This window comes from Physeter macrocephalus, chromosome 5 (genome assembly GCF_002837175.3).
Source record: "Physeter macrocephalus isolate SW-GA chromosome 5, ASM283717v5, whole genome shotgun sequence".
Classification (NCBI taxonomy): domain Eukaryota; kingdom Metazoa; phylum Chordata; class Mammalia; order Artiodactyla; family Physeteridae; genus Physeter; species Physeter macrocephalus.
This window is the reverse complement of record NC_041218.1, coordinates 35547149-35562341: the sequence shown is the minus strand read 5'-3', so window position 1 is coordinate 35562341 and position 15193 is coordinate 35547149. Positions and strand designations below refer to the sequence as shown.

General features: G+C 36.8%; 1 protein-coding gene across 1 annotated transcript in view; it reads left to right on the top strand.

The window, feature by feature from the left end:
- MDFIC (MyoD family inhibitor domain containing) overlaps window positions 1-15193 on the top strand; it is a 100263-nt gene that overhangs the window by 53576 nt on the left and 31494 nt on the right. The window contains exon 4 of the mRNA XM_007130716.2: window positions 7884-8156. Coding sequence (XP_007130778.1) covers window positions 7884-8156 — 273 coding nt within the window. The remainder of the gene's footprint in view (window positions 1-7883; window positions 8157-15193) is intronic.

Genomic DNA, 15193 nt, shown 5'->3' with positions numbered 1-15193 from the left:
GGAAGTTTTCAACTATAATCTCTTCAAATATTTTCTCAGTCCCTTTTTTTTTTCTCTTCTTCTTCTGGGACCCCTATAATTGGAATGTTGGTGTGTTCAGTGTTGTCCCAGAGGTCTCTGAGACTGTCCTCAATTCTTTTCATTCTCTTTTCTTTATTCTGCTCTGCTGTACTTACTTCCATTCTTTTATCTTCTGGGTCACTTTTCCATTTTTCTGCCTCAGTTATTCTGCTATTGATTCCTTGTAGAGAATTTTTAATTTCATATATTATGTTTTTCATCATTGTTTGTTTGCTCTTCAGTTCTTCTAGGTCCTTGTTAAACATTTCTTGTATTTTCTCCATTCTATTTCCAAGATTTTGGATCATCTTTACTATCATTACTCTGAAGTCTTTTTCAGGTAGACTGCCTATTTCCTCTTCATTTGTTTTGTCTTGTGGGTTTTTACCTTGCTCCTTCATCTGTTGTGTGTTTCTCTGTCTTCTCATTTTGCTTAAGTTACTTTGTTTGGGGTCTCCTTTTCTCAGGCTGCAGGTTCGTAGTTCCTGTTGTTTTTGGTGTCTGCCCGCAGTGGCTAAGGTTTGTTCAGTGGGTTGTGTTGGCTTCCTGGTAGAGGGGACTGGTGCCTGTGTTCTGGTGCATGAGGCTGGATCTTGTCTTTCTCGTGAGCAGGACCACGTCCAGAGGTGTGTTTTGGGTGTCTGTGACCTTATTATGATTTTAGGCAGCCTCTCTGCTAATGGGTGGGGTTGTGTTCTTGTCTTGCTAGTTGTTCAGCATAGGATGTCTAGCACTGTAGCTTGCTCATCCTTGAGTGGAGCTGGGTCTTAGCATTGAGGTGGAGATCTCTGGGAGAGCTTTTGCCGTTTGATATTACATGGAGCTGGGAGGTCTTTGGTGGACTGATGTCCTAAACTCGGCTCTCCCACCTCAGAGGCACAGGCCTGACACCCGGCTGGAGCACCAAGACCTTGCCAGCCACACAGCCCAGAAGAATAGGGAGAAAAAAAGAAAAGAAAGAAAAATAAAATAAAATAAAGTTATTAAAATAAAAAATTAAAAAATTATTGAAAATTTAAAAATGTAAAAGTAATAAAAAAATTAAAAAGAAACAAAGAAAGAAGAAAGCAACCAAACCAAAAAACAAATCCACCAGTGATAACAAGAGCTAAAAACTATACAAAAAAAGAGAACAAACAAACAAAAAAAACGGACAGACAGAACCCAAGACAAATGGTAAAAGCAAAGCTATACAGACAAAATCACACAAAGAAGCATACACATACACACTACAAAAAGAGAAAAACAAAAAAAATATATATCTTTTGGGAAGTCTGAGGTCTTCTGCCAGCATGCAGTAGGTGTTCTGTAGGAGTTGTTCCACATGTAGATGTATTTCTGATGTATTTGTGGGGAGGAAAGTCATCTGCACGTCTTACTTCTCTGCCATCTTGAAGGTCTCTTTTTCACATTACAGTTGTAGGAGCAGGTTTTGTTGAGAGACAGGTGGAGAAGCAGGTTGGCATAGAGCAAGCCAGCTTGCTGCTGCCTGCAGTCTGGCCCTCGGTTGCCACGGCCGTCTGTCGGTCCCGTGAGCCTTGGAGGGAGGACTAAAGAGGTGTCCCCATGGCCGGGACAGGCTCTCAGCGTAGGCGATGGGAAGGACCCGAGTGAGGAGCTGAGGTGGCTACGGCTGCTCCCGCTGCGGATGCTGCCAATTCCCCCGGGCCAGAGGTGTCGGAGAGGCTGTGTACTCAGGATTGTGGCGCCCAGAGCACAGCGCTCGCCTCAAGGTGTATTTCTTATGTAACAGTGTGAGATGAGTATTCCAGGTCACTGAGAGACTCTCTTCCCTGCTGCCATGCAGGTTCCTTCTGTTCAGTTTCTCCAACATCCCTTAAGATATTTCCCTCAGCTGTGGTCAAACCTGGGTTGCCCAAGTGCAAGAAAAATAGTATAGGGAGGACACACCCAAGTCTTAAGGCCCCGGCCTAGAAGTGGCAAGAATAATTTCTTCTCTCAGTCCTTCAGAGCGAACATGGACACGTGGCTGAACTGAACTGCAAGGGAGTCTGGGAAATGGCTTAGCCCCATGCCCAGGACAATGGGGAGGATGGATCTGGTGAACAGCTAGCAATCACCCTCTTCCAGGCTCTAGTTTAAGTACTTCCTAAATGTTCTTTATGAAATGGAGAAAAGTGCTCAATTCTCCAAACTTCTAAAAGTTGTATTCTGTTGTTTTGGGAAGAAGTACATCTAAGCCCTGACATCTGGTGATTTATTTTGCAATACTTAAAAAGGAACTACTGTTAAAAATGCTAACCATTGTTATAGCATCCTAAGACAATCCCCTCCATCCTGTGAGGCCTCAGTCATGTAGTCAGAATTTAATTGGGATTCTCAAATGATCAAGGTTCCAAAAAAATTACAGTTCCAAAATATATCTCAATATGTTAGTATGCACATTAAATAAAATGAAGATGGAAAATCAGAAGGCCCTTGGAGGGGAACTAAGGACACAGAAATAGAAAATGCCAGGAGCTTCCAGAGTGTGTGTTAGGATGCTGGGTCCACCCAGGGTCTGCATACTGAGAAAGGCTTGCATCAAGCTGATACCTGGTTGTCTAATAGCACATTTATTTTAGTTGATTTTAGCCTAAATTTACATTATAACAATAAAGTAGTATAGTTTTGTCATATTAGTGTATATTGAAGTAAGAAACTTTTAAAGCTATTATTGTATGTAGATGCATATTTTATGTATATATAATAAAACACTATTTTGTTATAGATATGTATAAATAAAGTCTACGTGTGTGTGTGTGTGTCTGGTCTGTCTGTCTGTCTCATAGTGACCGTGGAGTAAGCATAGTACTTGGTACCAAATAAAAGCTTTGTAACTATCCCTAGGAAGAGTAAATTCGTTTACACCAAGTCAGTTTCCCCTGTCCATATTCTATTCTCCATATTCTATTTTGTTCATTTTGTTACTGACAATTTTAAATCCTAAGCATTTAATTTAGATTTTTTTTGTATGTGTACAACAACCATTTACACTGACTAAATGGCATGAGAATTCTTTTGTAATTTTATTAAATCTGACTTGTGTAAAGAGACCAGCGACTGAAGATGATTTGCACATGCTAATAGATTATACGCTATAGCAGAATGTTGCTTTATATTGCTACTCCAGCAGCTGCAGTTTCAAGTATAGTTATTACTAGCTCCAATATCACCCAGTTTAAAAAAAAATTTTATCAAAAGAAATTCATGCTATTGACTCATTACTCCCATATTTATTATTATTGAAAATCACTAGATCTAATTCTATTGGTTTCCTTCCTGATTGAAAACATTTGAACCTAGAAAGCACAGTATTTCTTAAGACATTTGTAACTATTCATCATGGATATTAAAATTACAATCATGGTGCATTGTGTGAACAATGATTAAAAAAAAAATTCTTTACACATATGGTAAGCGGGTGACCAATGCTATCCAGGTTTGGAGATGCTGAATGTTCATATAACTGGTATTTGAAATTTTGATGTGTATTGCATTTGTTACTGAATATCAAGAATACATTTTTTTGCTCATATAGAGTAAGTTTAAAATGGGGTCTTTTGTAGAAGCACCCATCCTGTTTAGAATGATATAACAGATGCTGAATGTTCACATATCAAACAAAATGCCAGCCTTCTGTAGAAAAGAGGTGTCAAAAAGTTTCTTTGTACCTTTAACGCATGTGATTATGTAGTACAAAATGCAGAGTTTGTAAAATTTCTTGAATATACAGGCAAAAAAATGAATAATTCAAAACAACTCATAAGTTCTACATTCTATTGTCCCTTTATAACGCAGGCAGAAGATAGCAGTGCACTCCCAATAGAGCTGAATTTGCACAAGTTACACCTCTGAAAATGCCAGATGGTCTATGGTCTACTTTTGAGAGCTGTCACATATGTAAAGATTTGAAAAAAGAAAGACAGCTGAATGAGAGCAGTGGATCATTAAAGGGAGAGTGAGGGTCCCTAGGCATCACTTGTGTTTTAAGAAGCATTGTGTCGTTCCCATATTAGTGTGCTTTTTTTTTTAAGCCATATACAACTTTTACACAATAAGGAAAAGAAATCTGTTTAAAGCCAAGTAGTTATGGTTTAATCAGTCAGACGTTTCTGTTCTTTATTCAAGAATAAAATCACATTCCCAATTTGGTTTTAGTTGTACTTTTACTGTAAGATTTAATTCACATCTATGAAAAATTATCAATGAAGTTAAATGTCTTTTAAGATAATTCATATATCTAGGGTTTATCCAGTTTTGATTTGACTTACATATTGCATGCATCTGACAAAACAATAATGTTAAGAAACTGGAGTGAAGAGATAATACTTGGTTACTTGACCCATAATACAAACCACACTAAAAATAATTAGGTGGCAGTGAAACAAAAATGAATATACTATCATTTATCTGCCAACAGAAACAGATATCATTTTGAAGATTGAGATGTAGATAAATCATTAAGGATATATTTGAATATCACTCCGGCCATACCCAGTAATTTGCAAATAGTCAATTTTGATAGTAGGAAAAGGTCAGACCTGTCGGTTTTAGAATTTGGTGGCAAGACCTGATGTCTTTTGCCACCTTTATTTTTATTTATGGAGAAAGTTTATTACATAATAATTTTAAATTGATCTTGGATTATGGAATATGGCAGGGCCTTTTTGATTGATAAGTCTCCCCAGCATTGGTCAGTAACATTTCAACTAACCCAGCTCTCAGATTGCTTGAATTATTCTTTTCAGAGAAGAAGTGGCCCAAAACATCCCATTTATTTGGTGCGATTACTGGAAGGAGCTCTGAAAAGAACACCAAATTAGGTTTAACTGTCTTCTTTGGCATCCCGTTAAATACATATGCATAACTAGCTTTATGTTCAATAGCAGTCATTAGGATGTCATTCTAGTTGATACAAGAAGTTACAGGAGAAGCAAATTAATCTCTGGATCAAATGATTGCACACCCATAAGAAACAGATCTCCTGCACAAGCCTTGATTGTTGATTTCAGTTTTGAGAAGGGCATATATAGCTAGTAAACAGAGAAGTAACCTTTTTTTCTTTTCACCAGAAAGTTAGGAGAAAAACAGAACATTTTGATAAATTTTATAGCTGTTACTTTGTGTTATTCCCAAATAATAAATGTTTAGAAAACTATTCTCCTTTATCACTAAAAAACTGAGTAACTCTAAGAGGAGTTCATATATTAGTTTTATAAATTGGGTATTATTGTTAATAGACTTGGTATGAAAGGATGCTTTCATTAAGCAGAAAGAAACCAAACTTTTTTTCTTACAATAAGCACATTCATGAGTGAAATATTCTGGTATGTTAAGATGTTTTTCCTTAAGAGACATAGGATATGTGAACAAGAATGGAAGTAAACAATGTGTGCTAAAGAGTCACTCAAATGCAAGCTGTCTTGTTTGTCAAAAATATATACCAAGTCTTAGGTAGTCCCCAGATGACAGATAATTAGTCCATTTTAGACTTATCAGTGCCATGTATAACTGTTACAGTTTTGCATGCAATACTTTTTCTAAGTCAAAGACCTCTTAGTATTCGATTTAATTTACATTTCCTAACTGTTCATAATCATAAACAGAAAAGACTAAAACAGCAGCTTCAGATTTTAAAATTCCCGGAAATTATATAATAGTAAAATTTGACACCGAACGGTTTTTGTTGTTGCTGTTGTTTTGATGAAATGCTACGTTGGTAACTCTGCTTAGGAGCTACACAAGCAAGGTAAATGTTGATTTTAAGAACCTCATTACTTAACCAATGTAAACAGATAACATTTTGGGTTGAGATCAGGGCTCTTAGCTGCAAAAACCAGAATCCATTTTAGCGAATTTCTAGAAAATAAATGTATTAGTAGCAATAGACTCTCCCAAGAGTTACACAGCCAATGATCATGCCCATCCATTCAACGGGGCTTCCCTAATGAAAACCCTACTAATACTGCACCCTAGGCCCACTGGTCTGCTAGGAAGTGGACACCAGACACTGCACCCACTGCCAAGACCAACAAATGCCTTCTTCGCTGTCTGTGCGAGAGGCTCCATGACCGAGGTGTGGCTGCCACCTTGCATTGGTACTTCTGCACCTTCTGCTCTTCTGCATACTTCTCCTTGGTAGAATGTAAGTCACGTATGTGCCCTCTAACTCAAGAGGAATGTAGGGAAGAGATAGAGGACGTTATCAAAAGCTATGAGGGTATTCAGAAATGCTGGGCAGACAGGTGATCACTAGTCACCCACTTGTTTTGTGATTTGTTGTCCAAAGAATCAAAGTAGTTTGCCCTTTTTAGTGTCATGCTAATAAAATGTTCTTTTATAATTTTCTTTTAAGCTCTACATATATAGACATTTAATACATCTGAAATTTCTTTGTATGAGAGATACATGCATTTGCACGTTCATACATGTACATTTGGGGGACTTTCTCTGCTGTTCCATTGGTTTATGTCTATGCCTGGACCACCACCATACTGTCTTAGTTACTGTAGTTTTAAAATAAGACTTTATATCTGGTAAGTCAAGTCCCACATTTGTCTTTTTCTTCCTTAAAATTTCCTTAGTGATTCTTGTTCTCTTACTTATAAATTTTGGGATCAGCTCGTCAAGTTCCACAAATAAGCCTTTTGGAAATTTTATGGGAATTACATTAAATAAATTGGGGAGAATTAACATATTATAAGAATTAACATATTTATAGTCTCTCCGTTTATTAGGGTTTTCTTTTATATCTTTCAGTAATATTTTGTCATTTTTGCCACGAAATCTCTGCCGCCTTTTTTCTAGCTTAATTCCTAGATACTTATAGGGTTTTTTGTTTGTTGGCTTGTTTTTCTTTTTTTGTTGCTATGAAGAGTTCAATTTTTCTTGCATATTTGCTAGTTGCTTACTGTTGGCTTGTAGAATTTGGTTGATTTGAATATGGTTCATCGTGTATAAGTCTTGCTAAATTCTTAGTTTTTCAGAATGTATAGTCTCTTATATTTCCCCTGGAATATTCAATTATGTACCCATCTCAGAAATTTTGTTTCTTCCTTTCCAGGACTCACCCCTGTTTTTGTTTCTTTTTGGTGTTTATTGTTTTTGCCAGTGTAATGTTGCATAAGAGGGTGAAGGTGGGCATTCTTTTCTTGGCCCTGACCAAACAGGAGCACTTCTCCAGTGTTGACTTTTAATGTTGATAGATGCGTTTTGCCAGATTAAGGAAGTTCTTTTCTATTCCTATCTTTCCATAAATGGTTTAGTTTAAAATCAAATTAAAGAATATGGAAAAGGTTTTCTTCTTCAGAATTTAAAGTGGAATTAAAAAGAAAAACAACTATCTCGTTCTCTCTTATCCAGCTTTGATACCTGACCCCATTGTTCCTTGCCTCTTATCTCAAAAGGTAATTGAGCAGTTTATCATTTTCAGGGATATTGCTATAATACTGCTTGTCTATGGCACCGAAAAAAGGACCTGGGACTTAGAAAACAATCCACATTTGCTGTTGAATGAGTTTTGAATTAACGGTTTTCAGATTTGCAACTTAAATTTTTTAAAGAAAAAAAAAATACCTTTTTTTCTCCTCTTTTTATATCCCTTGTGGAAAGTCACCCTTGATGACCCCCTTCCCATTTTTCCCTTTTAGTAATTATGCTTTCTCTATGTTCATGTTTATTCATGTTTTCCTTTTTTTTTTTCCTCTTCAGTTTTAGGATCATGGGTAAAATCCAAGAAAGTCTGTTACTGAGTCTATTTTGATTATTTTCAAATATTCATTTTTTTAACTGGATAAACTTTGCCTGTTTTTTTCACTTAGCCCAACCTCAGCGCTTGCCTCAGCTTCAAACTGCAGCACAGGAAAGTGAGGAGGAAATAAGCAAGATAAAGAACAGCCACCGAAGTCTGAGCAATGGAAATGGAATCCACCACGGGGCCAAACATGTATCTGCAGAGAATCGAAGACTTTCAGCACCCGTTTCTCAAAAAATGCATAGAAAAATTCAATCCAGCTTGTCTGTAAACAGTGACATCAGTAAGAAGAGTAAAGTAAATGCTGTCTTTTCTCAAAAGACAGGCTCTTCACCTGAAGGTAAGTGTGAAATATATGCATATTTTATTTGACCAGATGTAAAATCATCTTCACGAATAATTATTTGATCAAGCAAACATAAATGAAGAATCTTGCTTATCCTCCAAACAGGAATTTTGGTAAAATGCAGCTTCCCCAAAGGGAAGCACAGGCCGGGAACGGAAGCGTTGGCAGCTGACATCCTGCTTTTAGATTGTCTTCTAGAGTGAATAGTCATTACTTTAAATATGACTGCTATACTTTTTTTAATACCACCTTTAAAAATACAAATACAACGTTTTGGTGGCATATGAATGTATGTATGTTTTTCATCCCTGATTCAATATGTTATACTGTGGTTCAGAGATACCCGCTAGTATTTTTGTCTTGCAAATCAGTTTTTAAATATGCAAAACTAAAGCAAAGATTTGGTAATTTTCATGCTTTTGCCAGGGAGTGGGCTAGGTGATCTCTGTTGCTTGATGGACCAGCATCTTCCAGCTACCAGTGCTGCCCTGGACAGCTCCCCTCCCCCAGCCCTGCCTCATTCCAAGCTCGCTGTGGTCTGGCCTTTAGCTCCTTCCCTAGAGGCACGAGGCTGCATTCTCTGACCTCTCAGGAATTAGTGATTACCTTGTTAATTAAATACTATGAAGCTGGGAAAGCTTTCCTTTATCATAACACAAACCCATCTGGTGATGTTGGGTTTATAACCTACAGATTCCTTTTATAAAAATGGCGGTGGTGTTATATCAAAAAAAGAATAGCTTTCCTTCAAGTTTAAGGTCCCAGATTTCTCCCAGCATATATGCATGTTCCTCTGCTCTACCTCTTCCCTCCTTTCAGCAGTTCGCGGACATAAAAAACTCAAATCTTTTTTTTTAAAATATATATATGTATTTTTTCTGGTTCAGGTATTGTGTTTGTGTGTGTGTGTGTATATATATATATATATATATATATATATATATACATTCATATAGATAAAATATTTTTCTTATTCCCCTTACCTTTCTATTTTAATTATCATGAAATCTTAAAGAAGGGAAATTCTGCGGATGCTTCTGTGAAGTTGGCCATGCTTATTCATAGAGAGAGAAATTGAGTTGTAAATAGGAAATTGTATTGAGAGTTACCAGTAATGAGTGGGAGAAAGGATATTACATTTTGGCTACAGGTGTCTCAAACTCAACTGAGGTAAAGTGTTAGGTTGATCAAATGATATGATAATAAATGGTCTGCATAGTTCCAGGTCAGTGACACTACTTTCCAAACTAATTAGATTGAAAGGGACATGATTGACACTTTAAAATGAGTTTGACATGTAAGCTGCATGGTCATCTCTGAAGCACAGGTAGGCTGTTAACTAAACTGGCTCTCCAAGGAGTTGGGAAGGCAATGCAATTTGATAGAGAATCTTTGCTTCTAGGTGATTGGGTGAAATAATTGAATGCAATTGAAATCTTCTTGTTTTATACATTTGACTTTTCTTATTGTGCCCCTAACCTCTAATTTTCCATTTGATATTTACTGATTTTAAATAATGGTAACATTTGCATATCCAACTTGAAATAGCTTATGGAATTTTTATAAAATTTGTTATTATTCAATACCATACTTATTTTTAATACCATGTCTGAATTGATTTCTAATGGAAGAATGCAGCTTTGTAAGTAACATACGAAGGAAGAGGAAAACCAGTAGTTATATAAATGAAGTAATATAAATGAAATATAATTCTACTCTCCCTCTCTCTCTCCTCTTCCTTTTTCTCTGCTATCCTCCTCTTCCCCCTTTTACCCACACATACTTATGGCTGACTACAAAGGTGCGGATAAGGGAAATCCCTTGTAATCCTTCTCTTATTACAAAATCTGTTCCAGATTGGATCGGGGGTATGACGAGTAGGAAATGCCAATGGAGTTGTCTAAATATATTGTACAATGTCCTACCCATTTACTTCCTCTTACACTATACAATTTAGCCTGATGGTAGGTTCCTTTTATTGTGATTACTTGAATTTAGATGAAAAGTCCATTGTCCTACTACATATTTTCTCAAAGCTAGATAGACATCTTCGTACTTTTTGCTGCTATTTAAGGATGTGCCTTCAAATTTTGTTTCTTCTGACTTTCAGTTTTGAAGGAAAGTTTAAACAAACAAAAAGCACAGAACTGGTAGATGGCAAATTAAAAGGAAAAGGACCTCAGCTCTGCCACCAACTAGCTGGGGCACTTGGGTCTGGGGCTGCTTTTTTCTAGAAAATGCCTTGGATTAGAAATCTAAAAGGTTAGGTTCGATTCCAGGATTCTGTGGTGCTTTCTTTATAGCAAAGCTGCTTCACTCTCAGAACAGGTCTACTTGAATATGTGAATTCTGGGCAAGTAGAAATCTAATAACTGCTGATAGAACAGGGCAATGGCAGAAATTTTTAAAAATTATTTCTTTTTATTGAAATATAGTTGATTTACAATGTTGTGTTAGTTTCAGGTGCACAGCAAAGAGATTCAGTTATATATATATATATTTTTTTTACATTCTCTTCCATTTTAGGTTATTACAAGATCTTGAGTATAGTTCTCTGCACTATACAGTAGGTCCTTTGTGTTTATCTATTTTAATATGTAGTAGTGTTCGTTTATATTTTAATTGCAAACTCCTAATTTATCCCCCCCCTCACTTTCCCCTGTGGTAACCATAAGTTTGTTCATTTGTATCTTTTTTGTAGATTCCACATATAAGTGATATCATATAATATTTGTCATCTATACATACGATATTTGTCTTTGGCTTATTTCACATAGATGAACCTAGAGATTATCATACTATGTTGATGCAAGTGGCATTATTTCATTCTTTTTTATGGCTGAGTAATAGTCCATTGTGTATATATTCCACATCGTCTTTATCCATTCATCTGTCGATGGACACTTAGGTTGCTTCCATGTCTTGGCTATTGTAAATAGTTTCGATAAACAGAGATAGTATCTGGATTTCAGGAGGCCTATATGTCAGAACAGTAGGTCTTGAACAGGCTTGATTTGTGATACTATTAAAAATGGATAGAAATTATTTTTTAAAAAACTGGGGAATTTAATTACTAGACTTTTCTCAGTTTTATGTTTGTCTTTTTGTTTCACATTTTTCTTAAGTCTTCATTGTCTATGCCCGTTCTTCTAGCAAAGTGAGCAAGTGCTAGCAAAACCTTAAAAACTGTTAACCTTGCCCAGTTTGGCAATGTGTGTTTTTTTCTGGATAAATGGTGCTTGTGGTTATGATTTTTGTATTGCACATAAACAATATTGATAACCAGAGGGACATTTTTCTGGTTCAGATGGTGGAATTAAATGTATAACTCTTTCACAGTCTTTCATTAAGGGCACTAAGGGCTACTTTGCTGACCAAGTTTGGAAAACACTGCTATGATGTGGGTCCATTGCTTACACAGAGGTAAGGATGGACCCAGCCACATAATTGGGTCAGTGGGTTGGTGACATCTGTTCTTATGTCTTTAACTGTGGGTTATTTAAGGCCTCAGTACAAATAGACATGTGTTTCATCAGATTCTCTTTTTAAGCTATGTTGATTCATAGAGTTAGTTATGTAGATTCATTCTGTATACCAGGTACTGTTCCACCTACTTCACTCACATGAACTCATTTAATCCTCCTAATAGCACTATAATTCTGTGAACTGTATGTAATTAATTATAAATGAGAGAACTGAGGCACAGAAAGGTTAAGTGAACCCGCCAAAGTCAAATTAGTACATGATAGAAATGAGACTCAAACCTAGATCATTCTGGCTCTATAGTCTATGCTCGAAACCACTGTGGTATTTCGCCTTGAAGTTCTCTGGGGAAAAGGTAATTTAGTGGCCATTCTAACATCACATGGGATGTTGATATCATTGCCGCTGTGGGTCAGGCAGGGATCTTTAAATTCTTCTGACTAAAATTTTAAAAACAGTTCTCACACCTGTGTTCTGTGTCCATTTTCCTTCCCTACTAGAGCATAAATTTCTGAAGAGGCTGGATTGGGTCTGAGTCCATTTTTTAAAAATTTACAGTGGTGTTCAATACTATAGCTTCATCGAGTTTTCCACGAATTAATAAGTGATGCAATGTTTTATTCCAAACCACTTCCTTGAAACTAGCACTGGAAAGTTAAAATATGTACTCATATTCATTAAAAAAATGTTCTTTAGGGCTTCCCTGGTGGCGCAGTGGTTGAGAGTCCGCCTGCCGATGCAGGGGACACGGGTTCGTGCCCCGGTCCGGGAAGATCCCACATGCCGCGGAGCGGCTGGGCCCGTGAGCCATGGCTGCCGAGGCTGCGCGTCCGGAGCCTGTGCTCCGCAACGGGAGAGGCCACAACCGTGAGAGGCCCGCATACGGCAAAAAAAAAAAAAAAAAAATGTTCTTTAAAGAAGTTCCTTTTATGAAATAAATAGAGGAAAAAAAATACCCATGTGGGAAAATATTGTACATTTTATTTAAAGATTAGGCAAAAAAAAAAAAAAAATGTTCTTTAAAAAAGTTCCTTTTATGAAATAGAGGGAAAAAAATACCCATGTGGGAAAATATTGTACATTTTATTTAAAGATTATTAAATTAGTAGATTTCTACTTGTTTTATATAATTAAATATTTTCATACATACTTCAATTTCCTGATTGCATCACTCAGGTAGAAAGTTTTAAGAATAAATGTTTAAGATTCTTGACCTTTGAAATAATTATAGTATAATTTAGTATCTTATAATATTCAAATTACCAAGGGTTTTCATTAGACTCTAAGATGATTTTTCTTATAGGAATATTAAATCCTAACACATCTTAGGTGTGCCAGTTATAGCTATATGTTTTTGTAAAAATTAAGTTTCAACGAAGATATTTTTGGAAGAGATTTTTATACTTTTTAGGAACGTTTGATAGTTAACATACTTCATATTAAAATATAGATTTAGTACTTATAGAGAAATTGCATATCCCATCCCAGCAGCTCATTGAACATAAATGCTGAACAAAAGTGTCAGGAGCATTGCATATATGGCAATATCTAGGAACGGTCTCGTTTTAAATCATAGAGGCAGCATAGCCTGGTGATTAGAGCACAGACTCTAGAACCAGTCTTCCTGGGTTCAAATATTGGCTTTACCAGTGGCCCATGTTGTATCCTCAGGTAGGTTACTTAATCTCTTTGTGCCTCAGTGTCTTATCTGTAAAATGGGGATATAATTAGTTACCTGTATCATAGGATGGTTGTGAAGAGGAGTTGAGTTGATGTTGCATTCAGTTGAGTTAGCATATACTTCATCCGGGCCAGGCTCTGTTCTTCTAAGTGTAGCTGCTGTTATCATCATGAAGGAGCACACAGGGAAGGAAGGGTCAGGAATGTCAGCTTTCTGGACAGGGCAATGCATGGATGGAGACCTGAAGGATAAGACAAGGTTAGGGAGTTGAAAGGCTGAAGGGGGCTTGTGAAATAATGTATTTTGTTCAGAGAACCATAAATAGTTTTTTTGCTGAGGAGTCGAAGTAGGAAAGATGAGACTGGAAAGGACCAGTCCATAGGCAGCCTGGGATGCCCTGTTCTTCCAAAACTATGTAGCCATGTACTTACAACTTCTCTGAAGGACATCATTTTATATCACGAAATGTATTTCTTTTTTCTCCATGATGCAGAAATTCTATGGTTGCAATTATGTAAAACCAGAATACTGCTCTATGTTAAGCATCTGTACTCTGATTGCCTTTATAATCTTTTTGTATTTTAGTAATGCACTATTACCATAGATAAAACGATGAATTGGTTTTAGACTTGTTGAGCTGGGGATGCTAACAAGTTCTTTAGGAAAGCTTTGGACCTATAGGGATGGACTTAAGCCCAGTCCTCCCATTTTACTCGTTCTCTCTGCTTCCCTTTCTTTAAACTAGTCTCTTGGCTTCTTACCTTTTCTCGGTCTTGTTTTTAGACTCCTGTTCCTCTTCTTTTCAGTGTATTTCCCCTTGCATTCATAGTGTAGCCGTATTTCACAACTACCATAGGGACAGGCATCCTGTCATCAGTAGGAGTACAGCCATGACTGGGAGGCAGTCTGGGTGGGGCACACAGCCTTCAAAGGAGATATAGCACAACTGAGTAGAACAGTTTGAAAAGCCCACTAGGTGATTCAGATAGATCCCTCCGGCTCCTTCCTTGACCTCACCATTTCCCCTTCTCTCCTCATCTGCAAACCCTGACTTAACTCCTTGCACTTGAAATTGTGGCTTCTCTGCATGCTTGAAGTTCCCTGCACACATGGTTAATGACACAGCTGAATGCCTTTGCTGCTTCTCTTCCCTCATCCTGTAATGTTCTTATAACTTACTTTGCCTTCTTGACCTCTACACATTTTTTTCAGAACTCAATCATCATCTCCTGATGCCCCAGTTTTGTGCTAATTGCTCTTCTTTTGGGTGCCCATAGTATCCTCCAAATACAAAATGATACTGGAGTTTGTTTCTTTTACTCTCTGTCTTCCTGCACTAAAATGTAATCTCATTGAAGGCAAAGATTCTGTTCTATTCGTCTTTTAGCTTCGAGCACACAGCCTAGCCCCTGACTTATCATAAATGTTGAAACATAACATTTTTCAGGTAAGGAACATAAATTGGAGAACATAGATACGTATTCTTTAACATTTCACAGACATTATGGTTGAAACCTCAGGAATTGCTGAAAGCCTTAAGGGAGATAATAAGGGGAGATAAAAGGGAGAGCAGATATTTGAGCTAAAAGAAAGGCCAAAAAGAAACTCAGCTGAGGCAGGGCAGACTTGGAACTCAGAACTCCTGTCTTCCAGCCCCATCAAGTTTTCTCATTATTCCGTATGGCTTTTCGGTCAACTATACGTGTCCAAATCCTAAAGGTAAACTTGGAATTGAATGGTTCATTCTTAGTTTTAATAGTATTGTAAAATCTTATTCACTTTTTCCCCCATAAAAAATTCTCTTGTACTAGTATTTTAGTGGAATGATAATTATAGGACTTCATGATGTGACCATAGTATTATAATC